Source organism: Phacochoerus africanus, chromosome 9, assembly GCF_016906955.1.
Source record: "Phacochoerus africanus isolate WHEZ1 chromosome 9, ROS_Pafr_v1, whole genome shotgun sequence".
NCBI lineage: Eukaryota > Metazoa > Chordata > Mammalia > Artiodactyla > Suidae > Phacochoerus > Phacochoerus africanus.
The window spans coordinates 42,156,164-42,181,586 of NC_062552.1; the positions used below are offsets into that span (position 1 = coordinate 42,156,164).

At 47.8% G+C, this 25,423-nt stretch overlaps 1 protein-coding gene across 3 annotated transcripts in view; it reads right to left on the reverse strand.

Moving 5' to 3' along the window:
* Positions 1-12,186: 12,186 nt before the first annotated feature.
* The window catches only part of RCAN2 (regulator of calcineurin 2), a 303,834-nt gene continuing 290,597 nt past the window's right edge, over positions 12,187-25,423 (reverse strand). For all 3 annotated transcript variants that reach the window (XM_047794591.1, XM_047794590.1, XM_047794592.1), the window contains one exon: positions 12,187-14,787. In XM_047794591.1, the coding sequence (XP_047650547.1) occupies positions 14,627-14,787 (161 nt within the window). In that variant the 3' untranslated portion in view covers positions 12,187-14,626. The remainder of the gene's footprint in view (positions 14,788-25,423) is intronic.

Sequence of the window (25,423 nt, forward strand, 5' to 3'; positions counted from 1 at the left end):
TTGGATGCAGGCTGCTGGAGCGCCAAGCTCAGCACTTTGGGCAATGTATTTAACTTCTGTTCACCTGGGCTTCCTCCCTGGAGAGATGGAACTAGAAAGCCTTGGGCATCAGGGGGACCGGGTACCACTGGGGCGAGTGGTGGTGGGTGTGGGCCCCAGCATTAAGGCAGCCTGCAGACAGGCTTCTAGAATGCTGGTCGCCAGACTTCAACTCTCTAGGCAGGAGGAAGGCGGCTTTTTGTTGTGAATTTTGATGAATGATAATGCATGGGAGTTCCCACTGTGACAGTGGCTTAAAAATCCAACTCCATGGAGTTCCCGTTGTTGCTCAGCAGTAATGAATCCAACTAGTATCCATGAGGTTTCAGGTTCGATCCCTGGCCTCACTCAGTGGGTTAAGGATCCAGCATTGCCATGAGCTGTAGTGTAGGTGACAGACTGGGCTCGGATCCTGTGTTGCTGTGGCTGTGGTGTAGGCCGGCAGCTACAGAGCTCTGATTTGACCCCTAGCCTGGGAAATTCCACACGCCTCAGGTGTGGCCCTAAAAAGAAAAAAGAAAGCAAAAAGCAAAAAAAAAAAAAAAAGAGTCCAACAGCAGTGATTTGGGTCACTGTGGAGGTGTGGATTCAATCCCCAGTCTAGGACAGTGGGTTAAAGGATCTGGCATTGCTGCAGCTACAGAGTAGGTAGCAGCTACAGGTCGAATTCAATTCCTAGCCTTGGAATTTCCATATTTGGCAGTGTGGTCATCAAAAAAGGAAAAAGAAAAAAAAGGTAATGCATGAATATTGGCTCATTAATTGTTTTTGTTTTTTGGTTTTTTTTTTTGTCTTTTTGCCTTTTCTAGGGCTGCTCCCGCAGCATATGGAGGTTCCCAGGCTAGGGGTCGAATTGGAGCTGCAGCCACCGGCCTACACCAGAGCCACTGCAATGCAGGATCCGAGCCGCGTCTGCAACCTACACCACAGCTCACGGCAACGCCGGATCGTTAACCCACTGAGCAAGGGCAGGGACCGAACCCACAACCTCATGGTTCCTAGTCGGATTCGTTAACCACTGCGCCACGACGGGAACTCCTAATTGTTTTTTGTTTTTTGTTTTTTTGCCTTTTCTAGGGCCTCACCCACGGCACTGGGAGGTTCCCAGGCTAGGGGTCTAACCGGAGCTGTAGTTGCCGGCCTATACCACAGCCACAGCAATGTGGGATCCGAGCTGCATCTGCGACCCACACCACAGCTCACAGCAACCCTGGATCCTTAACCACTGAGCAAGGCCAGGGATCGAGCCCGCAACCTCAGAGTTCCTAGTCGGATTTGTTAACCACTGTGGCTCATTAATTGTAATAAATGCACCTTTCTAATAGTAGTGGTTCCTGATAGGAGAAACTGGGTACAGCGTTTCTAGAAACTCTATTCGTCTCACAATTGATCTGTAAATCGAAAACTGTTCCGAAAAAATACAGCGGAATAAGAAAATGACTATTAAGTGTTATTTCAAACTCCATAGTCATGCAATAAAATTATTCTAAAACTCCAGAAAACGGAGGGGGGCAGATACAGAGAGTCTGAAGTCCTACAATAAAACTGATACCTGGATTAACTTACAGAGAAGTTCAAAGTCAATGAGTTTCACTTAACAACCACACAACCAATCAAATTACGTGTTCAGTGTTTCACCTAAAATGTGAGTAAACCACTAAGGGTCACAGGACATGGGAGAAAACGTCTAACAAGGGTTTCTCAAGTAAATACTCTTGATATTGAGGGCCAAATAATTCCTTCTGTGGGTACTTACTGTGCATTACAAGATCCTTAGCAGGATCTCTGGTCTATATCTGTCAGATGCTAGTAGCCTAAACCTCCAGTTTCTTTCTTTCTTTTTCTTTCTTTTTTTCTTTTTAGGGCCATACATGCAGACTATGGAGATTCCTGGGCTAGGGGTCGAATCGGAGCTACAGCTGCCAGCCTACACCACAGCCACAGCAATGCAGGATCCGAGCTGCGTCTGCAACCTACACAGCAGCTCACAGCAATGCAAGATGCATTAACCCACTGAGCAGAGCCAGAGATCAAACCCACATCTTCATGAATACTAGCTGGATTCTTCACCCACTGAGTCACAACGGGAACTCCCTAACTCCCCAGTTGTGACACCAAAAGCGTCCCTCAGGGGCAAAAACTTTCCCTATAGAGAACTTCTGTTCAAGCATGAGAGAGAGGGAGAAATTAGGATGACAGGGCGACATGGGGCTTCTAGAAGCTAGAAAGGGTAGGACTAATGCCTTCAAAAATCCTGAAGAAATTCCAACAAACGAAATTAGCATTCCGGTGGGAAGGTGTAATGATGCCACTGGTGGACAGACAATGTCTTGTACAATGTACGTTTCCTGCTTCCCTTGTCTGGGAAGCTACTGGAAAACATCCTTTGTCAAAACTAGAGAGCACAGGAGTTCTCGTCATGGCTCAGTGGTTAACAAATCCAACTAGGAACCATGAGGTTGCGGGTTCGGTCCCTGGCCTTTCTCAGTGGGTTAAGGATCCAGCGTTGCCGTGAGCTGTGGTGTAGGTTGCAGACGCAGCCGGCGGCTGCAGCTCCAATTCGACCCCTAGCCTGGGAACCTCCATATGCCGCAGGAGCAGCCCAAGAAATGGCAAAAAGACAAAAAAAAAAACCCAAAAAACAAAAACCCCACAAAATAACAACAACAACAACAAAAAAATAGAGAGCACAGCTTTCTCCTCATCCATGTGCTCACTGGAGGTCCAGTGTGGTTAGGAGGATCTGATGGATCCCCCAGGAAGCTCTTTCACTTGGTCAGGATATGAGTCATGCTGTGGGGCCTTTTATCAGCTGCAGCCAGCGATGGGGGCAGGTGTTGTGGGGGGTGGGCGTGGGGGGAGCTCCATTGGCCCCAGCCTTCTATTCCCAGTGCACTCCTTCCATTCCCCAGCCACTCCTATTTGTGAACCTGAGCTCAGGGTGTCTCTTAGACTCACCTGGAGAGAAGGGCTGCCACCTGCATTGTCACCTTCACTGAATCCAGATTTTCTATGGTAGCTTTATCAGGTCGGATTTCTCTGTTAATCAGCTGCTTGCATTCCACAAGCTACACAAGTATGTGTATTTTTTTCTCAATAACGTTTCCTGTAATTTCCAAGCAATTTCAGGGGATCCATCGGGTAGCAAACGTGTTCCATCTAACATTTAAAACAAAAAGACTCGCTCGTGAGCTGTGGTGTAGGTTGCGAATACAGCCTGGATCTGGTGTTGCTGGAGCTGTGGTGTAGGCCAGCAACTACAGCACTGATTCAACCCCTCGCTTGGGAACTTCCAAATGCCACTAAGGGTGTGGCCTTAAAAAGGCAAAAAAATTAAGCAAAAAATTTTTAATTAAAAAAAAAAAACTCATAAATTGAAGATTTTGCCCCTTCCCTACACTGACACACATGGAGCCTCTGTTCAGCTAAGACTCTCAAACGTTTACGGTATTTCCCTTTTTTTTTTGTCTTTTTGCCTTTTCTAGGGCCGCTTCTGCGGCATATGGAGATTCCCAGGCTAGGGGTCGAATTGGAGCGGTAGCCGCCCGCCGGCCTACGCCAGAGCCTCAGCAACACTGGATCCGAGCCGCGTGTGCAACCTACACCACAGCTCACGGCAATGCCGGATCCTTAACCCACTGAGCGAGGCCAGGGATCGAACCAGCAACCTTATGGTTCCTTCGAACCAGCAACCTCATGGTTCCTAGTCAGATTCGTTAACCACCGTGCCATGAAATACTCCGGTATTTCCCTTGTTAAAGTTGATGTTTTTCTCCCTATACTTGCATATTGTTTTAGACAATAAATATAGGACTTCACATTTATACCTTTTACATTTTCTGTAGTATTTATATAGTCACTCTCTCAGTTTGAGAGTGAAGAAATCTCATTTATGTTGAATTAAGTAAAAGGGAAGTTGTTTGCATCTGAAAAGAGTAGAGGATTTTTAACTTCAGGTATGGTTTGATCCAGCTGCTCAAATGATGACATTAAAATCTCTTCTCTATTCCCCTCCTTGTCTTGCCATCTTTTGACATTCCTTTCCTCTGGATTGCCTTCATTCTCACGGAGGAACTATCCACGTGGTAGCTCTTTGCCCTTCAAGTTTACATTGTCCTATTTAGTAATCTAAGTAGAAAAGCATTCACCTTTCCATTAGTTCCAGCAAAAATCCTGGTATTGCTTCCGATTCACCTAGCTGGGATCATGTGACCATTCCCAAATCATTCATTTTGGCTGCGGTACTGGCCAGACCTGGGAATATGCTGCAACCTGGTGCTATATGATGGCAGCTGATAGCCAGGACTTAGAGAAAGGGGTGTGTGGCTCCCCACAGGAAGTCCTGATGCCACTAACCAGAAGAGGAAATAGGTTCAAGACAACCTGAGAAGTGAAGACACAAAGTGGGAGCACATGGTATACTGGGCCTGATAGGTGTTAACTCTACACAAAGATAACCTTACTTCCAAGGTACAGATGAAGAAACTTTCGGATGTACAGGTGTGAATAACTTGCCAGACTCTATATCATAGCTTGGCAAAGCCCAGATGTAAGGCCTCTACAAAATAGAGATAAAGGAGATTGTCCCCAAAGAGAGTAGGGTCTTAGCCTTTCTAGCACCAGGGAAACTAGGATGAGAGAGGGTTTGGTTTGCCCAGAAATAGAGATGCTTTATCCAAAAGCAAAGGAGATCACTCATAAGCCAGAAAGTTCAGCATCAAGTTCTAAATTTGGAAACCTTCCAGCACCTATGCTCCCTCATCTGCTGGCAGCAGAGGTGAGGGGGTTGTTGGCTCTGAGAGGTGGAGGTGCCTGCCTCCGGGATGGGGGTGGGGGCCAATAAGCTGGGGGTGGCCAGGTCTTCCGCTGGAACCAGTACCATTGAATGTTGAAGCCAAGGCATGCTTTTAACTTATAAACAGCTATGAAATTACCATCTATTTGTATGTTTTCTTTTCTTTCTTTCTTTTTTTTTTTGTCTTTGTCTTTTCAGGGCCGCACCCGCAGCATGTGGAGGTTCCCAGGATAGAGGTTGAATTGGAGCTACAGCTGCTGGTCTGTGCCAGAGTCACAGCAACACAGGATCCGAGCCACGCCTGCAACCTACATCACAGTTCACGGCAATGATGGATCCTGAACCCACTGAGCGAGGCCAGGGATCGAACTCACAACCTTATGATTCCTAGTCGGATTCGTTTCCGCTGTGCCACGATGGGAACTCCTATTTGTATGTTTTCTTCACTGGAAGGTTCTCCTCCTTTGTAAAGCTAATGCAAGATTTAGTTCATCATAATATTACAGACCAAGTTATGGTAAAAAGTCATGGAAGTGGAGTGAAGGGTATTTAAACAAGATCCATTTGTTGGAGGTAAATGGAAGAACCAGTTACTCTTTGTAGCTCATTGCTTACTCTGTGCTTCAAGCCTTCAGAACCTTCTGGAAGAGGGCTTCTGCTGCTACAGGCATCAAGGGATTGATCAGGTTCTGGGTTTTGGAAGTGGTCTGTTTCTGTGCGTTGGAGGAGGTCACAGAGAGGGCGTGACCTGGACTCAGGCAATGGGAGGTTCCTCCGCCCTCCCCACCTCGAACTTTGAATGTACATCTACCCACCTCCCCTAGGGGGGGCTGTTTTCGGAGACCTGGCCTGGAGAGAGTGAAGTGTTGACATCTGAGCTGCACCTACACTGCAGCAATACCAGATCCTTAACCCACTGAGCAAGGCCAGGGATTGCAAGTACATCCTCACAGACACTATGTCAGGTTCTTACCCTGCTGAGCCACAAAGGGAACCCTTACCTACCCATCCTGAGTGACTTGCTTCTCTCTCCTATCTCCATGTACAGGGGCCAATGTTGGATTTAATCCGGGGAACTTGCAGGTTGCAAACCATCACCTTACAACCCAGGGTCGTTGGTGTGGAAACAGTCTCCTAACATGCTTCCCCCTATTCCTAGCACAGAATCTGAGAATAAGCATGAAGACGGTGGTTTTATTGGTGCTTCACTTCTCTTGCAAGTGCAGATGAACTTAATGCATCGCTAGCCCAGTGTGTTCTGGCATGCTTGCCTCGTACCATATTCGCAGTAGCGCCGGGTGTGGCATGGCTGGTCCTCAGAACTCTGCTGTGTTCCTGGGGTGAGGGCCTTTCTCAAGTCACACTAGCTTATGCAGAAGCCCTTTTACTGGGGATCATGGGCATGGCCACTGGCAGAGCTTGATGTGAGCCTGGAGCACAGAAGCCGGAGCTGAGATTTCAGCTGAAACAGCAGGGGCAACAGAACGGACAGGATGAACTGTGGATGGGAGCAGAGAAGGCACTTGGTCAAACAGACTGTGACTGGGGGAGGGAAATTATCTACTGTGAGCACTGATGAACACTCTGCATAGAAGCGGTTGGACACGTTTGCTCTGCAGTTACAGCTCTGTTAGGGCTTTGCTTTGGCCCTTGATCTTGAGAACTTTTATTTTATTTTTTAATTGGAAATTTTTTTTGGCTGTGCCCATGGCATGTGGAAGTTCTGGGGGCCAGAGATTGATCAAATCCTTGCCACACTAGTGGCAGTTCCAGATCCTTAACCTGCTGAGCCACCAGGGAGCTCCTTGAGTGCTTTTAAAACTGTACAGTACATGGGACTCTTGGGCATGAGGACTTTATTAAAATGCAGGTTGTGACTTGGTGGTTCAGGGGAGGTGCCAAGACTTGGCATCTCTAACCAGCTCTGAGGGGGGGATGGGGAGTAGGGGGTGGCTGAGAGATGGGGGTGGGGTGTGGATGGGGGTTGGAGGAGTGGAGGAGAGTGGGAAGGATGCCTCTGTAGATGCCGATGTGGGCGGTGCGTGTAACACCCTTTACTGTATCAAGGGTGAAACTCTTCCAGGCTTGGAACACCTCGCATGTAAAAGAGACACGTCAGGAGTTCCCGGCGTGGCTCAGCAGAGACAAATCTGCTGACTAGCATCCATGAGCAAGCAGGTTTGACCTCTGGCCTCACTCAGTGGGTTAAAGACCCAGCATTGCTGTGGCTGTGGTGTAGGCCAACGACCACAAGCTCGGATTTGACCCCTAATCTGGTAACCTCCAAATGCCAAAGGTGAGTCCCTAAGAAAGACTAAATAAATAAATAAATAAATGGGGGACATCAGTACTTTCCTCATAGGGTCATTGAGAGAATTAAATAAAAATCTAGAGAACTTAGAAAAGTACCTGCCACAGAATGCAGACTCAATAAAAGACGCCAATTTTTTATGAGAAAAGGCAGACGTAAAAGCCCAGCCAAGATGAATAAAGAACGTAAAGATCGATCACGTGCGCCCCCTGAGGTCCGATGCATGAAAAGCACTGGCCGTCGCCCTGAAGTGCTTTCTCTTTGAATCCCTCCTAACACTACGAGATGGGTACCGACAACCTGCCCTCCTGGCAGATGTGCAAACCAAGACTTAGGTTAAAAAAACTGAGTGGAAGATCACACGTTGGCTGCAGTGACAGAAGGGGGGCGGCGGTTCAATCCAGTTCATGTGGCACCAGAAGGTGTGAGTTCAGTCACCAATAATGATCGCTACTGTCATCAGTGTTATCGTATTAAGTCCTCATGACAAAGGTGGGTGTTTATACCTATTTTACAGGCGAGAAAACTAAGTTTCAACGACATGAGTAACTTGTCTAAAGTCATATACGCAATCTCTCTCCTGCTCTCAAATACAAGGGTGGCACACAGGCCAGAATTTGGGTCCTGCCCTCTTTGCCAAGGGCCTTCTGTGTTGTCCCCAGGGGCTCCTGACCACAGGTGCTCACAGTTCTCCTGTCACAGGGAATTCCCTTTCTCCATCGTGGGAGTTTGTGCGAGTTTCCAGCACACCTACTCCACGCACCCGGAACTGAGCCCAAGGACACCAAGGAAGCATGCGATGGAGCTTGGCTGGGCTGCTTTCGGAGAAGCTGAGAAACCTAGTGTAACGGATCTATCCTAGGAATGCGAAGGTGATGGGAAGGATGGAGGGGCTGTGCAATTGCCGGAGCTCCAAGGGATGGAGAGCAGACGGTCCAGGTTGTGTGAGGTTAGTATCTCCGGGAGGAGGTGCATATGGAAAGCTTGCTTCGGCATCTTTAAGGTCCACGTGCGCGGGGGAGTGGAGACAGTATGTTTAGGCAGCGGGAGGAACTGAGCTGAGATGTGGACACCTCAGCCGAGCCCACAAGCAGCTCTGGAGCTGGGAGGCCCTTCAGAGTTGCAGGGCGGGCCTTCCACCCCCACCAACACCCCACCCCCGCCGCCCTGTGACTACCCGTGACTAGTTACTGCACGCTAGCTGTCCGCGGCAGGGGCATGACCTTGGGTGGGGGGATCTCTCCAGCTGAGCGCAGTGTCAGGCCACTCAGTGGAGGGCCACCAACACCCCAGCGTGGGGCGACATGACCACCTCCACCTTGAAGGGCCGGAAGGGCTGGGAGTCACCCCCTAGCGGCCCTCGCAGCACATGACATGGGCGGGGGCTGTCGGGTCTGAGCTTGATCACATTACAAAAACAGCTGTAAATCTTGCTTTAGGAATAAAATGACCCCATCGGCAAGTCCAAAGTCTGTTTGGGGAACACTAATGATTGCAACTCGTCAAGCACACCCCACAGTCCTGCCCAGCCCTCAAACTTTTTTTTAAATTTATTTTTATTTTTTATTTTTTCCCCAAAATGGATAGTTTTTTTTTTTTTAATTACTCTCTCAAACTTTTAAAACTCAATTATTGGGTGAGAATGGAAAATAATGCAAAAGAGCCAAGGAAGGATCCTTTTCATGCAAAGCATTTCGATCATTTCAGCCTCTTCTGGGTTTCCTGTTTCCAACTTATAACCAATGCACTTGGGTACACACACACACACACACACACACACACACACACACACACACTCATGATTAATCTTAGATATGATTTCCATTTAGAGACATAAAACCTCCTGCATCAACTTCAATAACGCTTCCCCAGACCGTCTTGGAAAAGAGCAGATGAATGAATGTTTGACAGAAAACTTTTTGCTTCAGATTTTTCCCTTTCTCAAATTGCAGATGTAGGGGGAAAGCCAGCCAAGTGTTCAGTGAGGCTCTGTATGGTGGCTTCTGGCACGGACACTGTTCCAGCAGCTAAATGAATGTTTTCCTGAACCACTGGCTTATCATTCTTTGTCATCTGTCTCTGTCCCCTCTTTCCTGCACAGAGGCCTGACTGAGGGCATAAGAACAAAAACAAACTTTTCTAGAACCATGAAAAAACATTGCACAGTGGCGCTGGTTGCGAGAGGTTGGGTAGATAAGATGGCATGGATGAATACAGCTCTTCAAAGCTATCTTTTCAAGCCTAAATTGGGCAGTCTCGGGTCAGACCTCCAGGCTGGAGTATCTGGACCTTTAGGGCTGTGGCTTTGTGTTAGGAAGTGTTGATTCAAGCAGGATCTCTCACAGGATGAAGTGGGCTATACATAGCCCCTGCTGAATCCCTTCTCTTCTCATGGTGCTTAAAATGAATTCCAAGGAGTTCCCTGGTGGCACAGGGGGGTAAAGATTCGGCATTGTCACTTCTGTGGCTTGGGTCACTGCTGTGGCATGGGTTTGATCCCTGGCCTGGGAACTTGTGCATGCGGCTGGCCAAAAAATAAAATAAAATAAAATGAGTTCCAGTCCCCCTAGGTTGTCCTCCTAAAGCTCCATGGAGCCCAAGCCCCGCTCCCTTCCCCAACCTCATTTGAGGCCACCCTGGCCCTCTGGGCTTCTGCTGTACTGAGGATAGATAAGATTCTTCCACCTTGAGGAGGCTTCTCCATGTCCAAGACCCTCATCCCTGCTTCCTGGAAGGCTTTTCTCAAGGGCTGGTTTCTTCTGTTCTGTATCAATGTCACCTCTTCCAAGACGCCTTCCCTGACTACCCTCCTCCCCTTTTATTCTCTGACCTCTTAGTTCTTGCTTTTCCGCCCGGGGCTCACCTACTGGAATTTCTAATTATGGGTTGGCTTATTCCTATATTTATTCTCTTTCCCACCCGAGACTCTACTCCCTGAAATGGGCAGGGACGAAACCCACCTTGTCCACCCCTGGAACCCAGGGTCATCACAGGGTGGGTCTTTGGTACATACCTGTCACCCCAATGAACAGTGCCTCCCCCAGGGCTAAAGTCTGATGCTTTCCACTGTCTGAGATACTTATTTATAGATCATACAGGAACGCTTTGTGAAGAGCGAAATACCTCACAAACCTACGATGGATGAGTTGTGTCTTGAGGGTGAGAGCCTTCTATCCCCTTATTACACCTAAAGGCTCCTTCCTCCTGTTCTCACAGTGCTTTTGCTTCAGTCGAGGTATAATTTATGTATCTATCACAGGCCTTTCAAATGAGTTTTGCATATGCACACATGCGAGGGAAGTTTCCATGAGGTTGTAGAGAGACGCAGTGTCCACCACACCCCAGGCGGCCCTGTCTGTCCCCTCTCAGTCAATACCCCCCCCCGCCCCCCCCGCAAAGGGTAGACGCTATTAGCATGTCTATGGTCAGTTCTGACTCTTAACATCAAAAATGGACACAGTCTTACATCATGGATTCTTTCATGTCTTCCTGTTTTGGCTCTAAAGTATGATTCTGAGACCCAACCATGTTGTGATAGGTCTCAGTAATTTGTGTGTGTGTGTGTGTGTGTTTTAATTGCATTGGAAGATACTACAGTTTATGTATCCACTCAACAGTTGGAGGATGTTTGGGCTGCATCCAGTTAATGGCTATGGTAAGCAATGCTGCTGGGGACCTTATCAGTCAGGTACTTTGATGGGTGTGGTGGGTGTCTATCTTGGACCAGAATCGCTCCCAGATTGGCCTACGTCTAGCTTTCGTAGGTATTACGGAACAGTATCCTAAGGCGGTGTTACCAGTTTCCACTCTGCCTTGACTGAGGTCATTCACACTCCTATTTCCCTAAACTTAATCTTGGCCATTCTGATAGGTGTGTGGTGCACCACTTTTTAAAAAATTAAAAAAAAAAATTTTAATTCAATTCAATTCAATTTTGTCTTTTCAGGGCTGCCCCTGCGGCATGTGGAAGTACCCAGGCTAGGAGTTGAATCAGAGCTGCAGTTGCAGCCATAGCAATGCACAGCCACAGCGCCAGAGCCTTAATCCACTGAGCATGGCCAGGGATTGAACCCATGTCCTCATGGGTACTAGTCAGTTTCGTTACCTCTGAGCCACAGTGAGAACTCATATTTTGACCACTCGTAAAGAAATGAATTTTTTCCTTAATGATTTGGAGGTCTTTTCACATCTTGGGTGTGACTTATTGAACCATGATATGTGAAGTAGTTTCTCCCACTCTGAGTCTGTCCTTCCCACTCTTTTACTGGTGCAATTTGATGAACAGATCCTCTTCATTTTCATGAAGGGCCAAGTGCCCATCTTTTATTTTATAATGGTGCCTTATAATAGTGTTTCAGGTAGTAAATGTGTGCCTATTTCAGGGCTATTACAGGGTTTTTATTTTTTATTTTTTGTCTTTTTTTGTTGTTGTTGTTGTTGTTGTCGTTGCTATTTCTTGGGCCGCTTCCGCAGCATATGGAGGTTCCCAGGCTAGGGGTCCAATCGGAGCTGGAGCCACCGGCCTACGCCAGAGCCACAGCAACGCGGGATCCGAGCCGTGTCTGCAACCTACACCACAGCTCACGGCAACGCCAGATCGTTAACCCACTGAGCAAGGGCAGGGGCCGAACCCGCAACCTCATGGTTCCTAGTTGGATTCGTTAACCACTGCGCCACGACAGGAACTCCTATTACAGGGTTTTTAAACTAAAGCATAGAAAGAGATATGTTAAAAGAGGGTTCATTTACAACTGAAATGGCTTTTAGGACCTAGCTGGCTGAAGCCAGACCATAAAACCAGGGGTTTCCCAGGTCCCCTATCAGAGCCCAACCCATCCCTCCAAACCTCGAATTTCTCTTCCTTCCGGAGCTGCTGCCCACCAGCTCCCCTTCTGCTTGTTTTTGGAAGACCTCAGATGAGTTTAGCTCATCTGTTGGGAACTTAGAAAGACCACAGGCTGGCTTGCCCTCCTCCACCATCACCACTCAGAGATCACCCACCCCGGCCAGACAAGACAGAAATCACTCTGCATAGACAAAGACTCATTCATCAGGTGTATTTGAAATCTAAGCAGTTGAGCTCTACACGTGCACAAAATGATTCAGTGGGTGGCGTTCTGCTCCTTCCCCTCCATATTTAAACTTTTCCAACTTAAAATAGTGCTAAAGAAGTCTGCAACTTGGGGGTCCCAGAGCCACCAAGGCAGGTGTTTTTCCAGTCCTTGCAGGGTCCACAGAAACACTCCAAGGAGTCCCTTCTGTTCCTTCCCCCTCTCCTGGGATAGCCTCCTCTCCGCACCTCCCCAAACCCAACCTCATGCAAGTTACTTGATCTGAGATGGATGAACATGGGCCCTTTGGAATAAATGTCACCGAGACTAACCATGCGGGTCATACACTCCATGCAGTTTTAATTTTTTTGAAGACACAGAATGGTCATTCAATTTTTAACTCAATTTGGTTGGAAACGTCTGCTGTATCCATTGCAAAACATTGAAAAGTCATTTCTAAATGGTTTCCTCTCACCCAGATTTCTCTAGAACCTGCCGTCTGAAAATTGTGAGTTGTTTCCAAAGTCAAAGGACCCGGAGAAGTTTGAGAGGAGTTTCAGACCCAGATGGCTGCCAGCTGTAGTTCCCTGCTCCCTCCACTAGATAGCAGCCTTTCCTCACTAGTAAGGCTAATCTTTCATTTGTTCAAGAAAAAACCAGAAACCTCCCCGGCAAAGTAAAGGCAACAGCATTTGCTTATTATACACTCCTCAGGTTTTATTTTTTTTCAAAGGAGCCTTCGTTTATCTTACGGAAACTCAGGATCTTACAAGCAACGCTGTCCTCAGTTTCACCTGTACTGCGTCCAGTACTATATTGCTATATTCACAGTAGAACGGACTTTAATTACTGAGTGATCAGTCTAATGTTTTAAGTTTCTGATGAAACTAACATACACCTTAGTCAAAAACCACAACAATCCTTCCATTGGCTTGGCTGTGTTATTGTTCTTGTGTGTTTTTCTGAGGCTTGGGGAATAAAAGCATTTCCCCACTCCATCGTAATTGGCATTTGCATCTAAAGCAATTCGTTATTAATGTACAGGAGTAGATGAGGCCTGGCACACATAGCAGAAGGTAATGGTTCTATAGGTGTATCTTCTGTAATGCACTTCGGGCTAGAGAAATAGAAAAATCACATATAACGAAAACAAATACATTTTTGAGCAATATGGGCATTGCGTGAGCAAGCCGGGTGAACGTTTATCAACCTTTCCTTTTGATTATGCTCAGCAGCTGCTCCGTGGACTTAGCTGCATTTAAACTGTCTGCAACAAACACTTTCATCTTTGGTTTATCTTTGCTATCAAGATAAACCGAACTTCTCATGATAAACAGAACTTCTCATGCTAAAATATAGATGATTAGCTGACATCTTTGCTATCTTTCAAAATTCAGCATCATCCATAATAGTGTGTAATATTATCAGATTACCTGTATTCGTATATGAATGCATTCATAAGCAATGCAGGTATGTTTGAAGCAGCTAACAGCTGAACAGTTACTAAATAAAAAAATCCAGATTATTAAAAGCACAGCTGAACCATTTGTACAAATATACAAAGAGGAAAAAAAAAAAAAGAAACCAATCGTTCAGACACCATGAAACTTTTGTAATAAATAGATTTGTCCGAAATCGGTCTCTATCACCCTGGACAAGCCTCCCCAATGAGGCTGGGGAAGTTCTACGTGGGAGGTCATGTTCAAAATCTATGGAGGGGTCTCTCTGGGGCCAAGCTCAGTTTTGCCTCCAGGAATTTTAACAGAGCGAAGAAGTCTTTGACTCAAAAGAGTGACTGTACCCAGCCTCGTGTCGCTGGAGGAAGCTGATAAATTTCCTAATCTAGATAGGACACGGCTGGACGCTGACAACCTGTGACTTAGAGTAACACCCTCCAATCATGAAAATAAATGCTGGTGATCATGCATGTCCTGGGAATGTTGGGTGCAGAGGGCTGGGTGAGACCAGATAGGGACATCTCATGCAGTCAAAGTCAAGTTTACTTATGGTCCTACGTATTAAGTGGCCAGGAAAAAAACAATGCACACATATCAGGACTTGAACTGGGACGGCTCACAGACAACACAGGTGCTATTTGTCACCGATGTCTCTGGCTTGGAGCCACAGGAGAGCATGAGGGTATAGGCTGTGCTGATCATTTCATAAGAAAATACTACTTTTTTTTTTTCCCTAGAATCTTCTAAATAATGGATGATACTGGATGGGTATGATATGGTCAGGAAACATGTCACCTTTTCCTAGCCCTTTTGTCCGAGAGGCTTGATTACAAGGAAGGAAATCTCAAACAACCAAACACCCAGGGATTTAAAGGCAATTATTTTTTTTTCTGACAAACAAACAACGTTGGGGGGCAGGGGGGAAGCATGATAAAGAGGAGACGGATATTATCGTCGAGGTGGAGCCGGGGGCTCAGTTGGACACGGAGGGCGGCGGGCCGGGACGCCGGGTCTGGATGATTTTTGGCTTGGGGGACGTCTTTGGATCCTCTTCCTCCTCGATGTCACTGTCACACACGTGCACGACGACACTCGGGGTGGACTCCGTCCCTGCGTGGAGCTCGTACTTCTCTCCTGAAAAGCATGAGAAACAGGAGGGGTGAGGAGGGGGTGGGATTTCATTTTGAAGCACATGCTTTGGTCTGATTTGTTTGGTGCGAGAGGAGCACGTGGCAGGGTCACAGGAGAGGCTGGTCTCCTGGGCCGGTACCGAGGGATGGATGGAGACCGAACTGTCTCTGCGTCTCTGCTCTCCCGCTCATCAACTGCACAGCCCTGAACAGGCCACTTTCCCCGTCCCAGCCTCCGCCTCCTCAACCATCAACTTCCAAAGGGCAGTAACTACCATCCATAGGATTGGGGTGATGACAAAACGGGCCTGGCAGCAAATTACCAGTTTCCCTTCTCTTCCCCAGCCTTGCTGCCAGTGGCGGAGCAACCTTGAGCTCCTCACCTCCTTTCTTCACCTTTTGGAGGAAGTGGTCTCTACATCCTCCCCTGGCTCTACATTTCTTATCACAGGAGCCACCCGGGATGGAAAAAGGTGGGGTCGCTGCTTGTCTGGAATCTTGCAGTGGTTACTGGGAGGCAGGGTTCGATGACGGTCAAGGTCCAGTTCTAAGAGTCTATCAGTCTAGGAAGTGCCTTTCGTGGTGCAGCGGTTGATGGACCCGACTAGGATCCATGAGGGTGCGGGTTTGATCCCTGGCCTCGCTCAGTGGGTTAGGATCTGGTGTCGCCGTGAGCTGTGGTGTTGGTGGCAGTCGCAACTCGGATCCCGTGTTGCTGTGACTGTGGTGTGGGCTGTAGCTCTGATTCGACCCCTAGCCTGGGAACGTCCATATGCTGTGGGTGCAGCCCTAAAAAGCAAAACAAAACAAAGCAAAAGCGTCTACCAGTCTATTCTGCTATGTGGCTTTGTGAGACCAGCAGGGGGCTGGGGTTCTGGGACGGGGCTCGATTATCCCACAGTCTGTAGCCGACTGGCTTTCTGTCTGTCTCTGCTTCACTTCAGCATCTCCCATGACCTGACCCAGGGCGAGTCATAAAGGCTACAAGACACAACTTCTGTCTTTTGCAGGAGCACAGCCTCGTGCAGAAATACAAAGTATCACAGAGTTTGATGGTAACTGCCAGGGCGGCGATATATATCCAGGATGTTGGTACCAAGCTGGAAGGAAGGAGTAGCTCTGAAAGCCTTCCTGGTGGAGGCAACAGTCGACCTGGGTAGCAAAGCTACGTGGAAGGTGCCCAGGAGGTGGGCAGGCGCGGGGAACATTCTCCATGCGCATGCTTGTAACTTCTCAGCTTAACAGCTGACACCCTTCTCTTCATCTTCTTCTCACATCCTCTCCCTCCCCGCCCATCCTCAGGGAAAAACCCCAAAGCAGTGTCTCCCAGACACCCTTCTGGTCAGTGGCTCTCTGGGTCTCACTCGATCGAGTCCTCATTTCTTAGGCTAGGACAAAAGACTGTATAATCTCTCACCACTCGTGACAGCCACATTTTTATACCCACCAAACCCGCTACTTTTATTTGGCATCGTCTCCCCTAGTTCCTTAAATCCCGCTCTCCTCTCACGATCCAAGCCAGACACCACTCAGCACAGGAATCTTGCCCATCACCCTCGGTCTGTGGTGGAAGATGCCCCTGCCTGATGGCCAGAGCAAGGACCATCGGTGCCCGTGCTGGGCTAGTCTTGACCCTACAGGGCAGATCTTGCTAAGCATCAATGGTGCAAACAGCCAGTGCTTGCAAGGCGCAAACTTCAATTTTTGGAGCAGTGGTTTGCAAGCAGCTGAGCAGTTTCCTGGGGCTGCTTGTGGAAAACAGGCTTTAGGGAGTTCCCATTGTGGCTCAGTGGAAATGAATCTGACTAGCATCCATGAGGACGTAAGTTCGATCCCTGGCCTTGTTCAGTGGGTTCAGGATCCGGCGTTGCTGTGAGCTGTGGTGTAGGCCAGCAGCTACAGCTCCTATTCGACTCCTAGCCTGGGAACCTCCAGGGTTCGGCCCTAAAAAGACAAACAACAACAACAACAACAAATGGTTTAGCAGTATGAGGATGCAGCCCTGCCAGTTTGGATGTAGCAACACTTACTTTGATACCTGGCAACCCTGGCACTTCTCCCTGCCTCAGGATCTGGATGGCTACTGTTACACAGCTTAGGGAGACAGGCAGGGGGTTAGGTCCTGTGAAGATGCTGGTGTTCAAATAACCCTCCCTTCCTCCAGTCTGCATCCTTATTTTATTAAAAAAATTCTTTTTTTTTTTTAGGGCCGCACCTGTAGCACATGGAAGTTCCCAGGTTAGGGGTTGAATTCAAGCTGCAACTGCCAGCATACACCACAGCCACAGCCATACCAGATCCAAGCCTCCTCTGCAACCTACCTCACAGCTCACAGCAACACCAGATCCTTAACCCACTGAGCGAGGCCAGGGATCAAACCCGTGTCTTCATGGATACTAGCTGGGTTCATCTCTGCGGAGCCACAACAGGAACTCCTGCCTCCTTATTTTTTATTGGAAAGTGACAACAGTGCAGGTAGAAGGTAGCAGAGGGAGGGAGGCTGAGGATGCATGAGAGAGAAGAAGCAGGGCGGGGGCTGGGGGTGGGGTAGGGGGCGGTTGGTCAGCTCTGTGGCCCCTCCCAGCACTGCTCGGCCACTCTTTCATCCTTGGCCTCATCTTTGTTTCCGGGAGAAGAGCAAATCCCAGCAGATGGTGATCAGTTCACCAGACCCAGGGTTTCTAAAATTTTCTTTTTTCCCCCCAGGATGTTTTTTTCTCTCTCTGCCCACCCCCGGATGCTTTGCAATTCTGAATGAGATGTCTTCAGGCAAGAGACAGAGAACAAAATAATGTCCCACTAAGGTTCTTGTTTTTAGCACAGGATCTCTTTGAAGTTCTCAGGTTTGGAGAAGACGTGCCTTTTGCAGAAACACCAGTGGCCCCCACGGTCCTGCCTGTTGCCCTGTTGGGTGTGATGGGAGGATGGAGCCAGCGGCTGCTTCTCATCCTCTGGTGTGGGGGTGACAGAAAAGAACCTGCTGGGCACAGCGAGCATGGAGACTATGGGACCTGTGGGTGAGGGGCTGACTGCAGGGACCCTGATCAGGGGACTGACCGGATCCTGCCCCTGTCCTCATCTGTTGGGAAGAAGCTAGCTTTAAAAAAAAAAAAAAAAAAAGTCATACAATGTATATAATGAAGCTCGCCCTTGGACCGAGCCCTTTCTGTGCCTTGGCTGGGATAAAGACCATGCCCTTAAAGGCACCACTAGCTGCCATGTGTTTATTGCTTCAAAAGGCAGCACTTTCAGAGTTCCCGTTGTGGCTCAGCATGTTAAGAATCAGACTGGTATCCGTGAGGATGTGGGTTCGATCCCTGGTCTCGCTCATGGGTTAAGGAGCTGATGTGGCCGTGAGCTGCTGTGGCGTAGGTTGCAATCAGGGCTCAGCGCTGGCTGGTGTGGCTGTGGCTGTGGCCCGCAGCTGCAGCTCTGATTCAATCCCTTCCCTACACCGCAGGCAAGGCCCTAAAAAAAGGGGGCGGGGGGACACCTGCTTTCCTCTCGAATTGGATGTGCTTGGATCACGTTTGGGATGGGGGTGGTCAGGCAACTTTCACGCTGAGTTAACAAAGTCAGACTGCTTGGTAGTAGGGCTATTTTATTGCTGTGTTGCCATTAACGCTGACATTTCCCTCGTCTATTTTGGGAAACTTTCTTACTATCAAAATCCAGCAAAGCCCAACAGCTGCTGGGAGCCCACAGAATAAAAAGACCGAGCTTTGGTCTGGCTGGATTGAATTGTTCTATTTCTGGTCTCTTTCCCCTCGGGCTTCAGCTAACTCCTCTCCCACCAAGGCTGACGTCAGCACGGTCACCCGGCTTGGGGACCCACTGGGCTCCGTGGGCGGCAAGGAGCCCGTGGGATGGCCAAGCAGACCACTGCATCTTTTCAAGGACAAGCCTGGGCTTGCCTATCACACTCTCAACTCCGCTAGTCTGTCCTCAAACTGTCCTTTCTCCCCAGGGCAGAAGAGAGGCCAGGACCAAAAGCCCCTCAGCAAAGGCACTGGCCAGAGTTTCCTGCCTCCTGCCATGAAGCCAATTCCCAGCTCAGCAAAGGCAAAATCCTCTGCAATGTAGCTGCACTGAAGCGGGAGATAGATGGGCTCCAGGATAGACATTTCCAGCCAGCTGCCTATTTATTCTCCCAGAGAGAAATAACAAGAGGCACAAGGCAAAAAACTGGTACTTGTCTTCTGTGGACATTTGAAACAGTGGTAATGGCAGGATCAGAGGAGGGGCTAAGCCCTGTGTGGGCAAAAGACCTCAGGGTCAGAAAGGGAGGGGTGCCAGACCACAGGACGTCTAAATAACTTTCCCACAATGCCTTTGGAATCCATCTCGGTCAAGAGATGCTCATGCAGATCGGGGAGGGCCCTGGGTCGGTCAGGTGTGAGAAATAAAGATAATCAGGACCTCCCGTTGTGGCTCAGCGGGTTGGGAACCCAACTGCTGGAGTTCCCATTGTGGTGCAGCAGAAACGAATCCAACTAGGAACCATGAGGTTTCAGGTTCGATCCCTGGCCTCACTCAGTGGGTTAAGGATCCGGCACTGCCGTGAGTTGTGGAATATGTCGAAGATGTGGCTTGGATCCATCGTTGCGGTGGCTGTGGTGTAGGCCAGTGGCTACAGCTCCGATTCGACCCCTAGCTTGGGAACCTCCATATGCCACGAGTGTGGCCCTAAAAAGACAAAAAGACAAAACAAACAAACTCCAAAACCAAAAAAACCCCAACCCAAATACTATCCATAAGGATGTGGGTTTGATCTCTGGCTTCATTCGGTGGGTTAAGGATCTGACATTGCTGCCATGGCTGGGGGGGTACACTGACAACAGTAGCTCTGATTCAACCCCTAGCCTGGGAATTTCCATATGCCTCGGAGGCAACCCTAAAAAGCAAGAAAAAAACAAAAACGAAAATAAAAAAAAGCAACTCTATCAAGGTAATTGGCCAAAGGAAACCAAAGACCCAGAAGAAATGGTCTATGTAAGTGAGTTTGGGATTAACACATACACACTGCTGTATTTAAAACAGATAATCAACAAGGCCTTACTGTACAGCACAGGGAACTCTACTCAATATTCTACAATAACCTATATGGGAAAGGAATTTGAAAAAGAATGGATGTATATCTGCATATATCTGCATCACTTTGCTGGACACCTTCTGAAACTAACACAACACTGTAAATCAATCAAACTCCAAAATAAAATCAAAATTAAATTAGAAAAAGAAAAAAGGAATGACTGATAGAAAAGAAGATATAACAAAAGAATATATATATATATAACTGAATCACTTTGCTGTACAACAGAAATTAACACAACAAAGTAAACCAACTGTACTTCAATAAAAATACATTTTAAGAAAAGAATGGGGAGTTCCCGCTGTGGCACAGCAGGAATGAATCCAACTAGGAACCATGAGGTTGCAGGTTCGATCCCTGGCCTTGCTCAGTGGGTTAAGGATCCAGCCGTTGCCACAAGCTGTGGTGTATGCTGGCAGCTACTGCTCCAATTTGACCCCTAGCCCGGGAACCTCCATATGGCGCCAGTGTGGCCCTAAAAAGCAAAATAAATAAACAAATAAATAAATAAGAAAGAAAAGAATGGATGCAGGCTTATCGAGGCAATCACCAAGAGCATCTCAGGACCCTTGAATGCAGAGCCACGTTGGATGTATGCCCAGTGCCACCCTTGAACTTGGATTAAGAGCCCTTTCCATTTAATTAAGAAGAAAGCCAAAAATACTGATTATAAAATTCTCTCAGGTTTGGTCATGTTGAAAAGACACTGCAAATCCCCACCCCAAATATTCTGTATTATAAATGTGATTTTTTTTTTTTTTCCCCAAGAGGAAGGAGCAGGCATCGGTCCTGGTCTATGGAATAAGTACAATGGCATTTCCATGTGGATTATTTTTAAGGTGCTCACTGCCTGCTGGGGATTAAACACAGAGATTGAGGGAGGGGTTCAGGATGACTTGAAAGGTGTTTGAAAGGTGTTCACTCCTGGATTTTCTTTCCTTCCAAGTATCAAGGTTAGGACTTGATAGCACTCAGCAGGGAGGGGAAGCCTCACAAGCCCTGTCAGCTGTGGAGACGATGGAGGTGTCTGTCCCCAGTCTAGCTGTCAGAGAGCAGCGAGATGGGAAGCGGGGCAGGGGTGAGGGGGGCCTTGTACCCCCTTCCCTCCACCCCAGGCACTGGCCAGCATATGAGCTCACTGTGCCTTTAACCCTCTCTCAATCCTGGCAGGGCAGAAGTTCCCTTTGCAGCTCAGTAGGATCCATGAGGATGCAAGTTAACCCCCTGGCCCCGCTCAGTGGGTTTAAGGATCTTGTGTTGCCATGAGCTGTGGTGCAGGGCATAGACGAGGCTCTGAGGATCCCTTGTGGCTGTGGCTGTGGCTGTGGTGTCGGCAGGCAGCTACAGCTCTGATTCGACCCCTAGCCTGGAAACCTCCATATGATGCAGATGAGGCCCTTAAAACATAAAAGACCCCCCCCCCAAAAAAAAAGAGTTGATGCCCAGGAAATACTGTTGCAGCTAAAAAACTAGTTAAAACAGAGTAATAGGCACCTGGTATTTAATTGTCCTTTGAAATGCTCCCCAACACCCCCTTCCTTTTGTGCGCAATCTTCACTGCAGAGAGAAGGTCAAGGTGCGATAACCCCAAAGACCACCAGAAACCATCGCTGAACCACCTGACTCTGGCCTTGATGACCTTGAAATGACCTACGGAGGGAGAAGAAGGCAGGCACCCTAATCCTTTTCCATAGCCCTATTTTTTTCACACTAAACCTATAAAACCCCTCGCTACCCCCTCTCAAGGGAAGACACAGTTTTGAGGGCCTTAGCCTGCTGTGGCCTCCTTGGCCTGGCAAAGCAATAAACCTGTTCTTTCTGCTTCACCTAAAACTCTGTCTCAGACTTAATTGGTGCCCGTGTATAGAGGTTAGTTTTGTCTCTGCACTGTCCCCACTCCTGTTCCTCTTGTTTCTGCTCCCACACTGGCACGTGACCCCTGAAAGATGTTTTTCTTGCCTTTGTGTCTCTGACTCCTTGCCACATTTGGGAACCACCTGTTAAATACTGGAGAAGTGTGATGAGTGGGGTTCTTCTTCTTCTTTGGTGTGTGTGTCTTTTTAGGGCTGCATGGTGTCACATGGAAGTGCCCAGGCTAGAGGTCCAGGCTACACCACAGCCGCAGCAACGTGAGATCCGAGAAGCATCTTCAGCCTACACCACAGCTCACGGCAACACCAGGTCCTTAACCCACTGAATGCGGCCAGGATTGAGCCCTCATCCTCATGGATACTAGTCGGGTTCATTACTGCTGAGCCATGACTGGAACTCCAAGAGTGGGCTTCTTAATCAGGGGTCCTAAACTCCCAAAGATGTCTGGAAATGTGATGGGATTTTTTTTTTTTTTTTTTGGTTGTCATAGGAACTGGGTTGTGTGTGGATACTGGCATTTTGCAGGTGAGGCCCAAAGATGCTAAAGGTACTGCAATATGTAGGATCATCAGTTCCAAAATATCATATTGAGAACACTGAGGTAAGAGCTAACAGGCACTTACATTTCAGTAGGAGACTATGAAGTGGTTTGAAAATCAAGCAACAATGAATAGGTAACACACTATTTACTATGTCCAGGCTTGTACATGATGTACAGACGTATGTGCTTTTTTTTTTTTTTTTAGGATCGCACCTGGGGCATCCTAAAAAAAAGTTCCCAGGTTAGGGGTTGAAGTTGGAGCTGCAGCTGCTGGCCTATACCACTGTCAGAGCAATGCCAGATTCTTAACCCACTGATCGAGGCCAGGAATTGAACCCAAATCCTCATTGATACTCGTTGAGTTTTTAACACACTGAGCCACAATAGGAACTCCTGGATTATCTTATTTGATACTTGCAACAATCCAATTTTACTGTTGAGGAAGCTGAGGCACAGAGAGGTTAAGAAAGTTGCTTAAAGTCACACAGCTAATCAAAGGTGGAGCCTGGATTCTAACTCACATCCTGAGTTTTAATCCTCATCTTAAAGCAAGAGAAATACTGCTCTTCATATTGGCGCTTGATTGCCAGCTACAAAATAAAAAAAAGAGATGAGCCAGGGCAGGCTTACAGGAACTTTTAAAATCACAGCTAACTGGTAGCCACCTATGCACGAGATCAGTCTGAGTGGAGAAAGAACTGATTTTCTAAGTAGACGTGGAAAGAAGGATTCAGGATTTAAAAAAAAAAATTCCAAAGAGGAAGAGGATTTCCGTTGTGGCTCAGCGAAAATGAATCTGACTAGCATCCATGAGGACACAAGTTAGATCCCTGGACTTGCTCAGTGGGTTAAGGATCCAGTGTTGCCCTGAGCTGTGGTGTAGGTTGCAGACGTGGCCTGGATCCTGTGTTGCTGTGGCTGCGGCGTAGCCCAGCGGCTATAGCTCTGATTGACCCCTAGCCTGGGAATCTCCATGTGCTGCAGGTGTGGTCTTAAAAAAAAAAAAAATTTCCAGAGAGGAAAACATATTCCAAAGAAGGAAGTCCTTGGCAAATTTTTTCTCCCTGATTCCTTAGTGATTCCGTGAGCGTATATTTAATTTGGGGAGACCTTGGAGAAAAATGCTATATGGGTAGACTCAAGGGCAGGATCAACCACTGAATAAAGAACTCCGTAGCTTTCCTTGTGTGGCAGGTGCTCTATCAAAGTATGCCCTCCAAGCCACAGTGGCAGAGGGTATATAGCAAAGCACAGATCAGACTAAATATTTCACTGGCAGTTCCAAGAACAAGTCCACATAAACAGCAACCACCACAAAGGACACACACACCTTGTCCTCACTGCCTGGTAGACCCTGTTCCAAGTGTGGTACATACCTTAATTCATGCACTGGCAGAGGAAACTGGAAATCTCTCTGAGGATGCCCTGCTAAATAATACTGTGAGCAGGATGCTCATAGCACCCACCATGGATTGGATAGTGCCTATGTGCCAGGCACTGGGCTAAGTGCTTGATGTATATTAATGCTTCCATCTTCATGATGTGCTTGCAAGTTGTCAAAGAATTACCATCAAGGGAATTCCCTTTGTGGCTCAGCAGTTAACGAACCCGACTAGCATCCATGAGGACGCAGGTTCCATCCCTGGCCTTGCTCAGTGGGTTAGAGAATCTGGTGTTGCCTTGAGCTGTGGTGTAGTTCACAGATGTGGCTCAGATCCTGCATTGCTATGGCTGTGGCATAGGCCAGCAGCTGTAGCTCCGATTCAACCTCTAGCCTGGGAACCTCCATATGCCTCAGGAGCGGCCCGAAAACGCAAAACAAACAAACAACAACAACAACAACAAAAGAATTACCATTGAGAAAGAAAGAAGCGTAGAGGGAAGTAACTTACTCCAGGTGGACACAAATAAGTGAGAGAGGCAGAATTCTAACGGAGCTCCACCTGGTACAAAAGCATGAAGGCCGTATTGCCTGCGGTGGTCATGACTGAGGTGGGGAGGGCACATGAAAGACATCAGGGCTGCACCTGAACTTCTCTGCTCCCAGTAGGTCTGGAATGAGTGCGTGTTGGCAAAAGATCATCAATGTGAGTGGTTGGAGGTCTTTCTTCTTCCTCACCCACCCTCATCCGCAGTCCTGACCCTCATCAAAGTAGGAGAACAGAAGTGTTTTTGGTAAGATGGAGAAGGGCTAAAGGGAGAGAGAGAGAGAGAGGGAGGGAGGGAGGGAGGGAGGGAGGGAGAGGTGGGGGCGGAGAGGGAGGATACTTCCGAGGTTGGGTCTATGAGGTGCTTCATTTCCATAAAAGAAAGTTTGCCTCACACCCATCAGAATGGCTATCATCAAAAAGCCTAATAAATAGAGTCCCCGTTGTGGCACATCGGAAGCGAATCCGACTAGGAACCATGAGGTTTCGGGTTTGATCCCTGGCCTCGCTCGGTGGACTAAGGATCTGGCATTGCCGTGAGCTGTTGTGTAGGTTTCAGATGCAGTTGGGATCCCGTGTTGCTGTGGCTGTGGCTGTGGCTGTGGCTGGCAGCTGTAGCTCTGATTCGACTCCTAGCCTGGGAACCTCTACTAGTGCAGCCCTAAAAAAAAAAAAAAAAAAAAAAAAGTCTAGCAAATAACTAATGTTGGTGAGGATGCGGAGAAAAAGGAACACTTGTACACTTTTGGTGGGAATATAAATTGGTGCAGCCATTATGGAAAACAGTATGGAGAGTCCTCAAAACACTAAAAATAGAACTACCATATGATTCAGCAATTCCACTCCTGGGCGTTTATCTGGAAAAAATGAAAACACTCATTCGAAAAGAAACACGCACCCCAGTGTTCATAGCAGCACTATTTACAGTAGCCAAAATATGGAAGTAACCAAATGCCCATTGACAGATGAATGGATAAAGATGTGGTGTGCACACACGCACAGGAATATCACTCAGCCATAAAAAGAATGAAATAGCACCATTTGCAGCAATGTGGATGGACCCAGGGAATATTACGCTTAGTGAAATAAGTCAGACAGTGAAAGACGAATGCTATATGATATCACCTATACACGGAATCTAAAAGATACAACCAATGAATATATAGAGCAAAAGAGAAACTGCCTCACAGATAGAGAGAGCACACCA